This window comes from Papio anubis, chromosome 16, assembly GCF_008728515.1.
Source record: "Papio anubis isolate 15944 chromosome 16, Panubis1.0, whole genome shotgun sequence".
Lineage (NCBI taxonomy): Eukaryota > Metazoa > Chordata > Mammalia > Primates > Cercopithecidae > Papio > Papio anubis.
Genome location: NC_044991.1, coordinates 77069531 through 77087416, shown reverse-complemented (window position 1 = coordinate 77087416; position 17886 = coordinate 77069531). Strand labels below are relative to the sequence as shown.

The following is a 17886-nucleotide window of genomic DNA, read 5'->3' as shown; positions in this document are numbered from 1 at the left end:
ACAAGTCTTTCTTGCTGCTTGGTTAAATTTATTCCTATTTAATTCTTTTTGATGCGATCATAAATGGGATTTTTTTCTTAATTTCCTTTTCTGATTGTTCATTGTTTATAGAAATGCAGCTGACTTTTGTGTGTTGACTTTGTATCCTGCAACTTTGCTGAATTTATTAGTTTGAACAGTTTTTTTTTTCTTGTGGAATCTTTAGGGTTGTCTACATATAAGATCATGTCATCTGTGAGATAAATTTAACTTCTTCCTTACCAACTGGGGTATATTTTATTTCTTTTTCTTGCTTAATTGCTCTGGCTAGAACTTCCAGTACTACATCGAATTGAAGTGGTGAATGCAGGCGTCCTTGCCTTGTTCCTGATCTTAGAGGATAAGCTTCCAGTCATTCACCATTGAGTATGATGTCAGCTGTTATCCTAGATGGCCTGTATTACGTTGAGGTAGTTTCCCTCTATTCCTAGCTTGTTGAGTGTTTTTATGACGAAAGGGTGTTGAATGTGTGCATGCATTGCATGGTAGTTGGCTCTTGGGGTTTGCTTGGATTTGGGTTTGATCTCTGTGGTAAGAATACTTGATGCATATTCTCTCATCCGGAGGCATATGATGTCGAGTTCTCTCCCTTTGGGGAATTAGCTATTAAGGCTGTTACTTCCCACTTAGATCCATTATTTCACTGGAAGTTACAAAATAGAGATATTCCAATTCAATGATTTCTTCTTTGGCAGCTGGAATACTTCTATAAAAAGAAACTTCCCTGTGATGGTGGTTATGCGAATCTACACAATATAAAATCGCATAGAACTAAACATACACATGCGAGTGCCTGTAAAACTAGTGAAGTTTTACAGTTTTTTTTTTTTTTGAAGATCTTTGAAGAACAAGATCTGTGGACTGTGGCAATGCCAGTTTCTTGGTTGTGAAACTATTCTGTAGTTGTGCAAGATGTTACCACTGGGGGTAATGGGGTGAAGGGTACATGGGACCTTTCTGTACTTTTTTTTTGCAACTTCTTGTGAATCTATGATTTTTTTTTTTTCCTTGAGACACGGTCTCATTCTATCACCCAGGCTACAGTGCAGTAGCACGATCATAGTTCACTTTAGCTTTGACCTCCTGGGTTCAGGTGGTCCTCCTGCCTCAGCCTTCTGAGTAATTGGGACCACAGGTGTACACCAACATGCCGGCTAGTTTTTTTCAATTACATATAGAGACAGGGTCTCCCTATGTTGCCCAGGCTGGTCTCAAATTCCTGCTCAAGCAGTCTTCCCGCCTTGGCGTCCCAAAGTGTTGGGATTACAGGTGTGAGCCACCACACCTGGCCTTATTCTTCTGTTTTTTCCCCCAACCTTTAAAAAATGTTAACACCATTTTTAGCTCTTAGGTAGTACAGACACAGGAGGCAGGCTGGATTTGGGCCACAGGCAGTAATTTGCCAATCTTTGCCCCAGGGCCAGGAGAGGAATCGTGGGTGGAAGGGCTGCCACCCTCCCCGTGGTGACTGCATCAGTTTGGACCCTCACCTGTTTCCCTAGGGGCCTTCATGTCACTCCATCCAATGCGCTGCTCCTCTAGTTCTGGTCAAAGAACATGTGTGTTCCTTATTATTGAATTAATATTCTTTATGAGAGAAATAGAAAATATATGCAAACAGCAAGATTTTAAAAGTTACCTATAATCGGCCGGATGCGGTAGCTCAAGTCTATAATCCCAGCACTTTGGGAGGCTGAGGTAGGTGGATCCCTTGAGGTCAGGAGTTCAAGACCAGCCTGGCCAACATGGTGAAACCCCATCTCTACTAAAAATACAAAATTAGCCGGGCATGGTGGCGGGGGCCGATAGTCCCAGCTACTCGGAAGGCTGAGACAGGAGAATCGCTTGAACCCACGAGGCAAAGATTGCAGTGGCCATGAGCTGAGATCGTGCCACTGCACTCCAGCCTGGGCAACAGAGACTCCGTTTTGTGTGTGTGTGTGTGTGTTTTTAATCGCTTTATTCTCCTGCCAAATAAGGTCATAGACCCATACCTCAGCCAATCTCAGACAAGTAGAGGGAAGGACCAGGAATAACCTGAACTGAGAACCGGCTCTGTTTCCCCTTGAAGCATACAGTCACTCATTACACGAACCACATGAGTTCTCTTAGCAAAGACAACAGGGCCCAACCACCAGGTCTTCCATATTAGGGATGAATGGGTGTGTGCTGAAGTACCAGTATGTGTATTTTTATAAAAGGATGTACTAAAATTTCTACTTTCATTTTTAGTCATTTTGAAATCTTGAACAGCATTTAAGGAGAGGGTGAAATGCTTCTCTCTCTCTAAAGGTGGTAAAATGCTGGCCTGATAACATTCTAAACGTTTTTCCACATCCTTAGAATCTTGAATTGTTGGTAAATATTCTATCGTTATTTATCTCACCAATCCCCCATTCATGGACAAAGAAGTTGTTTTCCATTTTTCCTCATTCAGATATTGCCAGGATGGCCATTCTTGGAGTGCAATTTTCATGCACTTTCCTTTTGCCCCATGAGTGGAACTGCTGGGCCGTTTTCAGGCTTTGGAGAGCTGTCACCAGTGTCCTCTGGAGAGTGTGAGCTAGCTGCCCTCCCACCAGCAGATAGGAGTATATGGCTCATCTTCGCTACAAAATGAACCAACTACATTTTTGTGGCCTTTTTTTTTCTAAGCAAAGACTTATTTTCTTCCTCATTTACATCACGCTATCAGCTGGCAGCTGCCTGTATGTGCAGAAGTTCCTTCTGTCCCCAGCACCGGACTGGTCCCGACTGATGCTAAGACCCCCAGGTCTGCCAGGCGGTCTCCCCAGGCAGGGGGAGTGTGGCTGACGCCTGCCTGCTCTCCTGCAGGTCCACAGATACTCACAAAGAGGACCCCCATTTATGGGGCACTTCCTGTCACTCAGGGCCTTGAGATGACTGTACTGGCCCCTGACCCCCACTGCCCTTCATGTCTCCCATCTGCTCTAGCTAGAGCCAGAGGGCTGTGTTGTCCCTTGCCTGGGGTGGGGGGTTGCCTCCAAGAGGCAGTGGGGCCCCGCTTCAGGCCAGCTTCATTCCCCTAGTGCCCTGTGGAATAATAAGCGGGGGTTACAGGGCCCTCAAGTTTGTGCGTGACCCTCCAGCCCCCCGCCAGCTTTCTAGCCTCTAAGGAAAATATTTCTTGCCTCGATTGCTCCCCTCTACCCTAAGAGCTTTTTCTAGGAGTTGAGAAGGTTGAACTACAAATGAAACATGCCCTGTTCCCTTCATGGGAGCGAGGTGCCCACTCAGGACCACCGCCTACCTTTGCTGCCAGCACTGCGTTCTGTCCCAGCTGACACGGCTCAGCACGGCACAGCCCCACTTCCCAGCCGCCCTCACAGGCAGGCCTGGCCTGGAAAATTCTGCTTTCTGTCAGCCAGAGTCCTCATCATTCTCGTGGTGCCTCCCTGACACTGAGGCCAAGTGTCAGCTACCACTTGTCATCACACTTGCAGTTTTTATTATGGTGGAGAAATATTTCTCTGAATCTGGGTTTCCACCAAAAGCGGACCAAGGCGAGCCCACTGTGGCCTTGGGAGTCTCCCCTAGGGTGGGCTGAAGCACAGGGTGGGAAGAACCAGGAAACTCAGCTCTTGCCCCGTGGCCGGGGCCAGGACAGCTTCTCCTGACTGGTTTCATTTTATATCGCATGCATTTTTGGTTCGTGCCTGTTACCATCAGCAGCTTGGATGCCTTTGGAAGTACGTGGGGGTATAGATGAACTCGTGACCCTTCTTCCCCCACTCGCCACCACCTCTGATCAGAGGCTATGGACGCCCCCACTCCTGCGGGAGGGCAGGTTCAGTGACAGAAGTTCCCCATTTCACCATCAGGCAAATGCCTGTGGGGCACTGATCTACAAGCCCCGAGCAGGAGGCCAGGCGGCCCTGCAGCCTGGGCGGACAGCCAGCGAACCCAGGGAGGAAGGGCTCCCAGCATTGTGAGGAGAAGCTGAGCCTGGCTGGGGGCTGAGCCTCACATGCTCCTCACTGAAGGCCAAAGGTGGGAACCAGACACAGGCTGCCCTGACCCAGCCCTGCTCCTAAACACTGCACTTCCTGGTGACATGGCTGCCACCGGCCCAGGGGCTGGGTAGCTGTGTGCCACAGAGCCCAGTCTAGGTGTGACCTGTGCATCTGCAAAGCCACCTGAACATGAACAGACACTGGCTCCAATTCAGCAGCATACACTTTATTTCTAAATAGGCATCCAGTGACATGACTGTTCACACATCTATTCCTGACTCCCTTAAAGAGTCAGAGATGGCGCAGGGGCTCCCGCATGGCAGCCACAGGCCCCCCACCTCTGACCCGCTTTCCCCCCCAGCCCGAAGCCCCATCAAGAAGAGCAGCACAGCACTGCTCAGGAAACGGGCCTAACAGGGGCCTCTCCCAGCTCACTTGCAGGAGAAAAATGAGTACGTCTGGCCTTCATAATGCTTCTTAAAACAAAAACCCAGCACTCTTCATTTTTACATAGGAAATGATGAAAAGGAATGTTAAGATTCACATCCATCTTGACAATTCAAGCTTTGCCATCTTGAGGACAATTCAAGCTTTGCAGATCCCTACTTGGAGAAACCGTCAATGCCTTTGGTATAAGCCAGGCCGTGCCCACCATCCAGGTGGGAGTAGTGGGGCCTCCCCATCCCGGCCTGAGGCTCTGTCTCCACAGCGCTGGCAGGTGACTTTTGACCACGGATGCATATCTTCCTATCCAGTCACAGGCCCACTGCTCACCAGCACTTCGCATTCACCCCAAAGCCAGGGAAGCCCCCGCAGAGCAGCCAGGGAGACCAACTCAAGGGCACCAGAGAGCACAGCAAGAAAATGGCTCGGGGGAGGGGGATGGGACAGGGCAGGGGCGTGTATTAGTCTTCCTTCTGTTACATGCCCGCTAACAGTGAAGCCCCTCAATGTCTAACTGTTGGAGAACTGTTTGGGAAATGGCAGGAGCCTAAATGGAAGGGGGCTGGCTCTTTATTCTCTTGAAGCCTTTATCTGACTGAGATGGAGGGCGTTAGGCAGAGGGCCCGGAGCTCTGGAGACGCCTTCCCAAGGACACTGCTTCATGACTGCATCAGGAAGCTCAGGGTTTCCTACCTGCCCCCAGCAAGGGCAGCACACACTGGCACTCACTCGGCAGGGAATCTGGGGGGCAGAGGGGGACCTTTTCTCTTCTGCATGTGAAATCCTTGTCAGTGGCAGCCAACGGCCACTGAGCTTCTCCCCACACAGGAATCAGGCAGCAGTTCCAGCCCTGAGCCACCCCCGGCCACACCCACACCCCAGCCTGCACCCTCCTCAGCAGAAGAGGCCTGGCCTCGGCCACCCTGCTGAGGACTCTGTAAGCATATGCGCCCCGTGGGAACATGGACCCGAGACTTCATGAGGCCAAGCCGTGCCGATGGCACCCTTGCCAAGGGTTTTAAGAAGGGTCCCCAGTCACCCATCTTTCGGCATTCCATGGCACACAAAGGAATCCTGTGGGCTAACCTGGGTGACTCTGGCGCTCAGGCCTGCCCCTTGGCCTCATGCCAGCCAGCTCGGCTGGCCCAGCCCAGTTCACCCACTGTGAAGAGGGGTGGCTGGCTTAGGGTAGGGGCCGAGAGGGCTTCAGTTCTGCCTCTGGGCAGAGTGTCTGAGCTCTAGATGATGGAACTGAGCCACCCTTAGCCTGGCCCTGGCCCAGCCCCCTGCAAACTTATCTCGGGAACCTAGAAGCCAGCCCCTTTCCCTGCAAGACCACACACAAGTCATGGGGTGGTTGTTCCGAGGGGTCATAACAACTACAGGCTGCAGAAAGCGTGGGATTTACTCCAAGAACTGGTTCCACACGGCAGCGCCTGTGGTGGAGGGACTGCTGGCTAAAGGCTGGTTTCCCCAGCGCTCCCTGGCTCCAGCCTTCACTCACCCTGAAGTATTCCTCCTACATGCCACAGTTCTCCTGTCCCACGGCCTAGACCCAGAAGAAAATAAATACACATGCAGGAAGATATAGTTAAGCTGCATATTTTTATATCTTCTGCGCATTCACTGCCCCAAATAGAATTATCGGGTGTGCTAAAGGTAGACAGCAGCAATTTGTTATTCTCAGGCAAAGACATTTGAAAAAAACTGACCCAGAAAAACAGACTTCTATGGCCTTTTGTTACCAAGGCAAGTCAAGACTGCCAAGGAACACGGGGTGCCCTCATCTCTTGGGGGCACTCTCCCAGGCTGCTGACCTCACCTGGCCGCCTGGGGGCAGACAAGGCTCACAGGAGATCGAGGCAGGTGCTGGTACCTCCTGGGAAAGGTCCCGCCACCCCCTCTGCCCCCCACAAATCCTAGGGCCCCCCCACCAAGCCCCACATGCTCTTCCGCCACAGCATCCTTTTCAGGTCTCAGCTGAAAGCATGAGGCCAGGTGTGGCGTGGTTGGGGCTATCAGACCTGGCGGCGAGGGGGCAGACGGAAATGGGATCTGACTCTTTTCATTGCTTTATCTGTGAATTTAAGATTAGGAAAGAAAGAAATCCTGGCAAACAACTGATTGCAAAGCAACTGACATCTGGGAGACGGGACCCTAAACTTCAGGCGAGAGTGAGTTCTGGCAGGGGCGCAAGAACAATCTGGTCTCAGATCCCTGCCCCCACTCGCCCAGGGGCAGGCAAAGGTCCCCACCCTCTGACTTCCTCTCTTCTCCACTAGAAGGAAATGGTGGAGACCAAAATTAAGCAAGGCAATGGCTCAAATTATAGGGTTGAGAAATTTAAAAAGATCATATTTTAGCTCTGTCAAGTATAAATTTACTTTTCATGCAAAAAGTAAACAGCGTGCTTCCTGCCCGGCTGGCCTGCTCTCACTTCAGGGGCAAGGCGAGGTGGCAGCATCGGGCCTGGCCTCTTGTTCCTGGCACAGGTCCTGAGGTCAGTCCCTCCTGATATCCGGAGCCACACCGTCTGAGGTGGAAGAGATGGAGATGCGTTTGCTCCAGCCCAGGGACCATGCTGTCCCACCATGTCCCCAGAGAAGCAGGAATGCACATGGTGAATTAAACCACCCCAGGGGGCCAGGTTCCAAGGCTCCCTGGGACCCAGAACCACATACGGAAGTTGGCAATGGCCCTTCGATGAGCTGAGCAGTTTGAGGCTTGTCAAAGGGGAGGTGAGGAGAGGATGCGAGTCAGTGACTCCATTCCATCTGGACATGACTGACAGCTCCTCACCCTGAGATGGCTGAGGAGGCCGGGCCCCTGGGACAGGGCTGGGGTGTGTGTGCGTGGAGCATCTGCTTCTGACTCCAGGTCGGGGTGGGAGAGGGGAGCACTGGGTGCTGCTGCTCTGGCCCCTGCCCCAGTGCTTTGGGGACCCTAGCATGGGTGACAAATGGGATCCAACGTGGTGGGGAACTGGGAGAGGGGAAAGAGGATGGAACCCTGATTAGCAGCGAAGATGGCAGCAGTGAGCAGACACTGCAGGGCCTCGGCACAGTGGCCTCCGGTTAGACAAAAGAACAACTGAGTATGGGAATGGTGGGGAGGGAGATCAGATGGCAGGAGGTGACTACGAGGCTCTCAGCACTTTGCTGTAAAATGCATGAATTTAAACCTAATTAAGACAGCAGTTGTGGGCTAGCAGGAACCCTGTGCCTCTAGCTTTTCCCTCTAGAGGGCGCTCTGACCCTGCAAGATAAAAGCCTTGGGTTGCAGCTTGCAGGGGGCTCTAAAGAAGATACCAGAAGGTACCAGTGTAAACATTCAGAAGATGCCCAGAGAAAGGCAGCAGCCACCTGCTGTCCAGGGAGACAGGCTGAGAAGTGCCAATCAGGCAAAGGAAAAAAGGTCACTCCGTTTCTCTCCCTCTCTCTGAGGGAGCACAGGAAGTACCACAAAGGGCAGCGGGAGGTTTTCAAGATTTCTGGGCCCTGCCACTTAGGTCAGAATTGTGGCTGCGGAGGCATCTTGATGACTCAAAGGCAGGTGGCTCACCCCTGGCTCTGCCAGTCCGGCGGGGGCAGGATGAAGGCAGTGGCTGGGGAATGGCACACCTGTAGATGGTGCTCTAGGCAGGGGGCCACAGGGGTCCTCCAGGTGGCGGGGTAGGTGCCCCAGCTTCACCGATGACTGGCACTTGGCCCCGTGCTCCCTCCCCTCTGTGGGCCGACGAGCCACACTGAGCAGAGGCTGGCTCAGGGAGGAGTGGGGAGATGACAGTTTCCCAAGAAGTCACCTGGCTCCAAAGGCCTGGCAAGTTCTGGACTAAGGTGACTCTGCAGCCAGTACCTCGCCCCGCCCTCTATGTCTGGAGTCCTGAAGGGGCTGCTGGATGCACACACCTCTGCGAGGCCCCTGCTGAGTGTCTGTGGGCAGCAAACGCCCATCCTGGGCCTGCCTGCCTGAAGCCTTGGCACCTGGCGTCAGAGCAGCTCCTGCTCGTCGTCCTCGGAGCCGGAGGGGCCCTGGCGTACCTCCTCGTACCACTTGTTGGTGAGAGTTTTCATCTGGATGCGCCCGTGGTGCAGGTCCTGGGTCGAGAGACACAACCAAGCCGTCAGGGGCAGGGCCAAGGAAGGGAGGGGAGGCTGCTGGGTGCCTTGGGTGGGGTGTCTGGGGAGGAGGTAGGAGGTAGGGTGATGGCCACAGGCAACTTCAGTTTCAATTGAACAAACTGAGCTGGGATTGTTCTTTGTGGGGGTGGAGATCACGGGAGGTGTCATTCAGAAAGAAGGAGGTAGCATAGCGTGAGGTTGAAAATGTGGTCTCTGGAGTCAGACACACTTAGCTCTGCTCCCAATTATGCCCGTATTGGCTGTGATCTCGCGGGGTTACTGCACCCCCTTGGGCCTCCATCTCCTCAGCTGTCAGGGAGACAGCTGCATCCACTGCACAGGATGCTGGAGAAGGAAGCAGTTGTGGTCACAGTCACTGGAGCTGCCTGGCTCCTGGAAGAGCGCACACACCGGCAGCTATCAGGCCTGCCCGAGAATGGAAAATGGGCCTGCATAGAAACAAAGCAGGCAGCCGCAGGAAGAGCCCCACCCCTACGCAAGGCCTCCAACTAAAGAGAGGCCAGCAGTGCCCCGAGGGACAGAACCAGAGGCCTGAGCTGGGGGCAGCCTTGGGCCACAGCCTGAGGTCCTGGTATGTCTGAAATTCCTCAGCTCTGATTCAGTAGCTGATCGATACCCCGTGTCTGTCATCCAGGAAAACCAAACTGTTAACAAATCTATTATTAACCTCGCACTAAACGTGGCAGCGAAGGAAAAACAGCAGATGCCGAGTTCCACAAGCATGTCCAGCCTGCAGATCAGGAGGCGGCAGCCTGGCGGGCCCACGTGAGACTTTCTGCCTCCCCACTCTTCCTCCACCCCACCCTGGGCCACCGCAGGTCCTGAAGGAGGCAGGCAAGGGACCCCCCAGAAAGTGTGGCCTGGCCGGTATCCCACCTCCTGCGTCAGCCTCCGAGTGAAGAAGGGGTTTAGGTACTTGGCATCCAGCCACATGAAGCCTTTGAGGTCCTGCCGCCTGATGTAGTGGGCCTCGTACTCCTCCTCCGTGAGCTCCGACAGGTGCTCCGACTCCACAGTGTTGCCCTGAGCAGGGAAGAAAGGCGGCCCGACGGCCATCAGCAGGCACCATCGGGGGCACCTCTGGAAGCCCCCACACCACCCAGGCCGCCAGTGTCCCCAATCCTAACTCCACTTGACCATCAGTGCAGGGTGACGATGGGCAGCAGACGGCCTCCTGGGAGCCTGCAGGGAGGCAGGAAGGTCCCTCAGGGCACAATGGATGCCCAGGACCCCACCTAGGACAGCTAAAACAGAAGGACTGGGCTGGGCTGGGGCTTGGTTTTTAAGCTTTTCAAGCTTTTTGGGTGATTCTATCATGCAACCAGGACCGGAACTGCTGTTCTGGGCTTTTCATTAGCAGCAAATTGCACAGGGAGGCTTTTTGTCTCTTTGCCTGTGGGTCTATTAGCTAGGACTCCACCATGGACAGGCTTTTGCCAATCAAGTCAGGAGAGGAGAGGGGAGAGGGACACATCCTGTAGGCATTGGAGAGGGATGAGAAAAGGGCCCCATGTGGAGGGGAGGGCCAGAGGTGAAGAGGCAGGAGCAAAGCAGACAGGCTCTGAGTGCAGTGCCCGTTCTGCTGCAGGAGCCTTGGTGGGGCCACAGGTGCAGGTGGTGGCGGGGGTAGGGGGGAGATGGGTGCGGGGCAGGAGCAGGGAGGGGAGATGACGGCAGGGGAGGGGAGGGCATTTAGATGCCGTAAAGCAGTGGTTGTCAAACACTGGTCTGTATTAGAATCTACCTGGGGGGCTTGTGAAACCACAAAATACGGAGCCCACCGGAGCCACCTGCAGAGGTGCTAATTCAGTAGATCTGAGTGGGCTTGGGAATCTGCAGATCTAACAGGTTTCCAGTGATGCTGCTAGTCTGGGGACCCCATTTTGAGGACTGCTGATCAGTGTGGTGGTGAAGAACGCAGGCTTGGGAGTCTGCCCGCAGCTGTCTGATCTGATTCTCTTGGTGCCTCAGCATTCTCATCTGCAAAATGGGTATAATGAAAGCACCAGTTTCCAGGCAGGCTATTGGGACAATCTGAGGTAGTCCAGGGAAAATGCAAGCACATTGACTGCCACAGAAAACATTCCAGAAACTCAGCGGTTCATCGTCAGAGGAGCTGTCCTGTTTCTGCTAGTGCTGTGCTTCGCCAAGCGTGTTCACAGGATTGGCTGCAGCAGTACTACCTGGCAACTTGTTAGAAACGCAAATTCTTAGCCTGGGCCACATAGTGAGACCCTGTCTCTACTAAAAGTAAGAAAAAAATTAGCTGGGTGGGGTCACGCCTGTCTGGAGTCCCAGCTACTCCAGAGGCTGAGGTGAGAGGATCGCTTGAGCCCAAGAGGTCCGGGCTGCAGCGGGCGGCCACGATCGCGCCACTGCACTTCAGCCTATGCAACAGAGTGAGACCCTGTCTCGGAAATAAAGAAGAAACACAAATTCTTTCGGACCCCATGCCAGACCTATGAGATGCTGGTGACAGACCCAGCAGCCTGTGTGTAGCAACCCCCCACCAATTCTGATACCCAGAAAGACCTAAGCTAGAGCTTTTGTGAAAACCAAAAAAGTTGGTAGATAGGGGTTGGGGGCAAAGGGCCTCTTAGTGTGATGGAAGTTCTGCAGAGCCAGGCCTCACAGCCATCTGGAACTTTCCTCCTAGCAGCACTGCACTGGCTGAGGGGCCCAGTTTGGAGACTGGAGGCCATGGTCTTGCCAGCCCTGACTCCAATGTTAGCCGTGGATGGCTTCGTGAGAACTCCTGGGCCTCTGATGACTGATTAAAGTTACTGAGGCCTAGCATATGGAAACTAGAAAGAGATGCATGTCCAGAAATGCACAATTGGCAGGGGATGCTCTGGGCTGGAGCCTACAGCAGCCACTGCTTTGGTCAGAGGGCCTAGCTTTGCATAGAGGTCCTGAGGGTGAAGACAGGGCAGGAAGGCAGCTTGGTGGCAGGGGCAGCGGCTTGTAGGAAGAAGAGGTGGGCAGGCTGCAGAGCCTCAGCTCTCCCTACAGCTGGGGCCTGGGTACCTCCAACCCCACACCATGTCTGTCCTTGGGGGAGTACCCCTCACGGCCCTCACAGCCACCACAAGCCGTCCTCCCCTCCTCAGGCCCCTAACAGGTGGTTTTTAGTAAAACCATACTGGGGAATGATGGATTTTGAAACCCTCAAACCTGGGCCCTGACAGGTGTCTCAGCTGCTGGCAGGGCAGAGGCACTGCTGGGAGAGTGGCATAGGCCCAGACTCCTGTGGTGCCCTATGGAGCTTCAGAGAGGGAGCAGATGGGGTCCCACAGCTTCCCTGGCTGCGGCAGGTCACAAAGTTGCCAGACACCCCCCCAACAAGAGCCATGCTTCAGAACTCAAGTTCTGTCACCTCCTTCTCAGTGGGGGACCGGTGTGTGTGCGTGTGTGACGTGTGTGTGGAGGTGCTGGGCGTCCTCAAAGCAAGGCTCATCTCCCCATTTCCTGACAGTGGGGACCATCAGCTGTGCAGCAGGCCAGCCCCCCGCCCCACCCCGCAGGTGCGTGATACTGACCATCTTCTCCGTCTTGCTGAGGTTGACGTCCTTCTTGTTCCTGCGGCGTGCCTTGGCGTCCTCGATGTCCATGAGGCGAATGAGGGGCATGGTGCTGCCGCCCAGCAGCAGGATGGTGAAGAGCACAATGACGATGGTGGTGGTGCCGATGAGCTGTCGCTTCTCCATGGGCTCCAGGTCCAGGTGCAGGCTCAGGGCATAGGGGATGGCCCCCCGCAGGCCTGGGGGACAGCAAACAGCATGAGAGGACACAGTGAGGAGGCAGCAGCTTCATGGGCTGGCTTCCCTGGAAATCCACCAGCCCAACACTGTGACCAGCCGATTATTCTAATGGCCCTGCTAAAGGGCGTGGGCTTGCCCTGTGAGGCTTTGGGGTGTAAAGAGCAGGTGGCAGAGATGTGGGGACCACAGACTCACCTCCATGCCCACTTGGGCAGATCAAATGAGGTGGCCTGCCCCAGCTACAGAGCCCCAGGTGTGGGTGCAGGAGGACTTATCAAGCCTGACGCTCGTGTCCTGGAAACTGCAGGACAGCTGCTGTGGGCTGAGCCCTTCCTGTGTGTGCGCCAGGCCCGGGCAGGTGTTCAGCGTGTAGAGCATCACTGGATCTTCACAGGAATCCTTACCGAGCAGCGATACTCTTGTCCACAACACACAGATGAGGGATGGAGGCCAAGAGCAGCATGGCCCACCCAGGGCCACTCATCTAATACCCACAACAGCACAGGATGCAGTGTGTCCAGTACCCCTCCTATCTTGAGATGCTGCCCCTGTGGAGGCCCCTGGTGGCACTGATGGGGCTGTGGGCTGCTTAGGTGGTAATGAGGCTGGCTGGTCCGCTGTGAGGCTACTAGGAAACAACTGAGGGGCATGGACTGAGCTGGGAAACAGCACTTTCCTCTCTTAGAAGCTTCCTGGCTTCCTTGGCGCCGTACTGAGGGGACAGGCAGTCCTAGCCCCACCCTTGGGGAGCTCCTAGAGCAGCTGGGAGGAGACACAGCAAATGAGGGTTGTGAAATGGTACCTGGAAGAGAAGGTGGGAGGGTGGGGTGTGGACAGCACCAGGACCTGCCCCAGACAGGAAGGCAGGGAGGCTCACATCACCATGGGGTAGGACAGCCAGACTGCTGCAGGCCAGACCCAGATGGGGAGATGGCAGGGCAAGAGCAAAGGGCACATAATACAGAGACATGGCAAGGACGAAGGACTCTCAGCCTCTCTAAACCTGTCACGGGCCAGAGGGTTCAGTGGCATGGCACATGTCATGTGCTTTAACAGGGTATGTACCCAGCAAGTGCTTAGTACCAGCTAGCCAGGCCATGGGGCAATTCAAAGATTTCTTGGGCAAGGGAGATGCAAAGGCATAGGGATGGTGGCATCTCCATGGCATCCAAACAGGCAGCTGGAAACAGGAGTATGGATCCCAGAGGGAGGTCTGGGTTTGTGGGAACAGCTTTGGACTAGGTGGAAGTGAAGGCCAGTGGATGCGTGAGCACACTCAGTGAAGTGCAGAACACACAAACAGAAGCGGGGCTGGGGCCAACTCCTGAAGAAGCTGCTATTTGAGGGGTTAGTGAAGGGGGATGAGCCCAAGGAGACACCAAAGAGGAGAAAGGAGGAGCTTGCCCCAGAGGCCGGGGAAGAGGGTGAAACGGTCCTCGTCAGAGGCAGGGGCGGTGGGAAGGAGGTGGACTAGGATGGGGGCGGATCCCTCCCCTCCAGGTCTGGCTGCGGGAGGTCACTGGTGACCTGCCAAGGCCAATTCCTGCCCCGTGGACAGACGGTGAAGAAGTGGGGAAAATGAGCGAGCATGGCTCACTCGCAGGGGTCTGGCCATGGCGAAAGAGGCGTGGATGCAGCGGCGGGGGACGTGAGGAGGAACTCTGGCTGTAGTTCCTGGTGTTTTGTAGGAAGGAGAAGCTCTGATTGCTTAAATGATGATAGGAGGGGCCGGAAGCAGACGCTTGTTCGGTGCCCCTCATTGAAGATCCAGGAAAGCCTGGATGGAAACCCACGGAGCAAGAGCCCGGGGAGCCTGGGAGAGAACAGGAGCTGACAGCTCCCGCCATTTCAAATACACTCCAACCTTCCCTGTAACGCTCTCTCATCCTCATGCCCCCCTTCCCAAATAGCTCACATCACTTCAAAAACCTCTGACACACTTCTGCAACCACTTTACAAAGTAGTTTGCCTCACTAGACAAAGAGATTAAGAAAAAAATGAGTTTTTCTCACCATATATATATGTATACATACATAGACATATACGTACATATATATGAAACATATACATTTTTAAACATGGCCTTTAGAAAGAAGAGAAATCTGAGACAAACTTGCAGATATGCCTTTGGATAAAGAACATTATAAAGTATGTTGCTATAACTCAACCCACACGGAAAATACTTTAATTATAATATTTAAGCAAGAAAGCATAAAGAACAGTATGTATTGCTCAAAAATAAATTTAAGGATGCCTATGGATCCAGTTCTTTAGAAGCAAAGATTTATGAAATCATTTCCATCCTTTAAAAAGCGATTAAATAGCAACTGAAACATTCAAATTAAACTACCAGAACTTTGTGACTTAAAGGAAAAATATCCAAAACTAACATAAGGTATGAAACAGTTTCAACTTTCACCTTTTCTACCTTGAGTCCATTATTACTTCAGCCTAGAAAACCCACAGGGAGGCACTGAGCCACGCCCAGCTGCGTCCTGGACTGCACTGTCCTGTCCAGGGGAGAGTGGCAGAAATCCCGGCTCTGCCTCCAGTGGTCACGTGACCCTGGGCATGTCCTTTGCCCTCTTCCAACCTAGCCTCGCCCACTTCATAGCACCATGGTGAGGGGCACCATCTTGGTTGCAGTAGGTGCCATTAGACGGGAGTATTGATGACTTGTGGCTTTGCCAAGGGCGCTAGCAGAGAACCATGGCTCTCTCTGTGTGGGGCGTGCTTTTAACAGGTATTTCCCCACTCCATTTATTCAAGATTTGACTTACCACTAAACCACATGATGAACATCATCTTCGGTGTGATTTTATGATCCCGGAAGAAATTCAGGAGGTAGGAAAGAGGGAAAATGTTTACCGCTCTGCCAAATAGTACAAGCACCTGTTGATAGCAACAAACTAAGTCTTAGGTGAAAACATCTGGCTCTTCACGCTGAAGCTTCTTGAAGCTGTTGCAGACTGTGTAACACATCCAGTACAAATGCAGCATTCCCCTCATTCCCCTCAGCCACAAAAGACACGAGCAACACCATGCTCGTGAGAGACCCAGCATGGGCGTGCTGCCGGAGCTGCAGGATTCTATGCATCTAGGAAAGGATAAAGCTTTGTACGTTACCTTTCTCAGTAGCCAGAAAAGAGAACCGATGAGGTATCAGGAAGGGCATTAGTAATGACAGCAGAACAAAACTGAATGCCAAGAGGCTGTACAGAAGTATTCACAGATTAGTTTAAGGAAAACCTGACTCCAAAGGCGCTCCTCCTTGGGACAGGCCTGCATTGATCATTCCAGCCCCAAGGGGACAGACAAAGTGTTTCTGCCTCTCCCTCAGGGAAAGGAGGGCAGCTGTGAAGGACCTACCCATGCGTGGAAACACTGCTGTCTGAGCAAGAGGAACGCAGAGGTAGGGTCTACAAGGAGGCCATATGCCCTGGCTTAGCCGGCCAGCTTCTTGCTGTGGCTTTTGGTTCCTCTCCAACTCCAAAGGCATGTTAGTCTTGGCAAAGTACAGCTTTATGTAAAGTTCACATCTTTTGTTGTTTGTTTTTTTTTTTTTTTGAGACAAGGTCTCGCTCTGTCTCCCATGCTGGAGTACAGTGGCGCGATTGTGGCTCAATGCAACCTCAACCTCCTGGGCTCAAGTGATCCTCCCACCTTAACCTCCCAAGTAGCTAGAACTACAGGCATGCACCACCATGCCTGGCTAATTTTTTAAATTTTTTAGTTAAAGATGAGGTCTTGCTATGTTGCCCAGGCTGGTCTCAAACTCCTGGTCTCAAGCAATCATCCTTCCTTTGCCTCCCAAAGTGCTAGGATTGCAGGTGTGAGTCACTGCACCCAGCCTAAAGTTTAAATCTTATCCAAGTGGATTCTTAGGACATTTATTACTTTACTTTCATTTTCTTCATTTTGGTTCTTACCATAATTACTTGAAAAGGATGACACAGACATATACAGCACATTCTTTAGGCTTTCAGTTTATTCCTTTAACAAGCATGAATTTTACAGTATTTTTTTTTTTTTTTTTGAGATGGAGTGCTGTGGTGCGATCTTGGCTCACTGCAACATCTGGCCCCCAGGTTCAAGCAATTGTCCTGCCTCAGTCTCCCCAGTAGCTGGGATTACAGGCGTGTGCTACCGTGCCCAGCTGATTTTTGTATTTTTAGTAGAGACTGGGTTTCGCCAAGTTGGCCAGGCTGGTCTCAAACTCCTGACCTCAAGTAATCTGCCCGCCTCAGACTCCCAAAGTGCTGGGATAATAGGTGTGAGCCACCATGCCTGGTCAAGAGTAAATGTTTCCAATCATCAAACATTTCTATGCCAGACAACATGCTGATCATTTTACATGCATTATCCTGCTAAATTTAAATCCCTGCAAAGGTCTTATAAAGTAGGTATTATTATCTCCAGTTTATAGGCAAGGGAACTGAGGTATAGAGAGATGAAGTAATTGGTCCAAGTTGACAAGGCAGGAAGTATTGGATTCAAGCCTCAAATCTGGTTCAGACCCCAAAGCCCATGCTCTTGACCACTAAGCGGAGCTTACAGGGTAGGAACTGTAACCCATCTGAACAGCACAGACCATCTCCACTAGCTGCAGGGCCAGCCTGGGCCTAACTGCTTAGAGAAAACTGAGTTGTCACCCCAGGGCATCCTCTCATTTTCCTCCCAACCTGTGGCTGAAATAGTCACCTCCCTGTTTCACCCACTGAAATCCAATCTTCCATGCCTACACTGGTGTTTCAGGTTTGATTAAATGTGTCCCCTTTTATCCAGTGGCCACACTAAAGGCTATTATACTTTTTTTTGAGACGGAGTTTCGCTCTTTTTGCCCAGGCTGGGGTGCAAATGGCGAGGTCTCGGCTCACTGCACTGCAACCTCCACCTCCCGCGTTCAAGCAATTCTCCTGCCTCAGTCCCCTGAGTAGGTGGAATTACAGGCGCGGACCACCATGCCCAGCTAATTTTGCATTTTTAGTAGAGACAGGGTTTCACCATGTTGGCCAGGCTGGTTTCGAACTCCTGACCTCATGATCCACCAGCCTCGGCCTCCCAAAGTGCTGAGATTACAGGTGTGAGCCACTGCGTCCAGCCTAGGCTATTATACTTTCTGTAAAGGACTTTTGCTACTTTTGCTGCTTTTTTTTTGCCCTGAAACCTGAGTTTGGAGGACGAATAACAGTGACCAAGAGCAATGAGCTCTTGCTGAGTGACAGGTGGAAGTACCCAGGTTGCAGGAAGACTATCTTATAAACAGACAAATATAAATAGACAAATTTGAAGAAAACTGCAGTAAGAAGTACATAATAAACTATCCAGAAAAATTAGGAAAGAGAAAGAAATCCCAGCTCTATAACCACTGTGAACATGTGGCTACATTTTCTTTACATACTTTCTTTTTTTCTGTGCATAATAGTTTTACATGGTTATGATCAATTACATATTCAATTTTGAAATCTGCTTTTACCTCCTCACACAAAAACCTACAAACCTGTACTTTTATTTAAAGACCATAAT

General features: G+C 52.2%; 1 protein-coding gene across 8 annotated transcripts in view; it reads right to left on the bottom strand.

The window, feature by feature from the left end:
- Window positions 1-4218: 4218 nt before the first annotated feature.
- SLC9A8 (solute carrier family 9 member A8) overlaps window positions 4219-17886 on the bottom strand; it is an 80782-nt gene continuing 67114 nt past the window's right edge. For 3 of the 8 annotated variants that reach the window (XM_031656847.1, XM_031656843.1, XM_031656845.1), the window contains 4 exons: window positions 15141-15252; window positions 12139-12359; window positions 9476-9622; window positions 8441-8554 (listed from right to left, as the gene is read on the bottom strand). In XM_031656847.1, the coding sequence (XP_031512707.1) occupies window positions 8447-8554; window positions 9476-9622; window positions 12139-12359; window positions 15141-15252 (588 nt within the window). In that variant the 3' untranslated portion in view covers window positions 8441-8446. Of the gene's footprint in view, window positions 8555-9475; window positions 9623-10380; window positions 10580-12138; window positions 13163-15140; window positions 15253-17886 lie in introns of those variants that run through there. The other 5 variants (XM_031656846.1, XM_031656841.1, XR_004179110.1 and 2 more) reach the window with 4 other exon arrangements.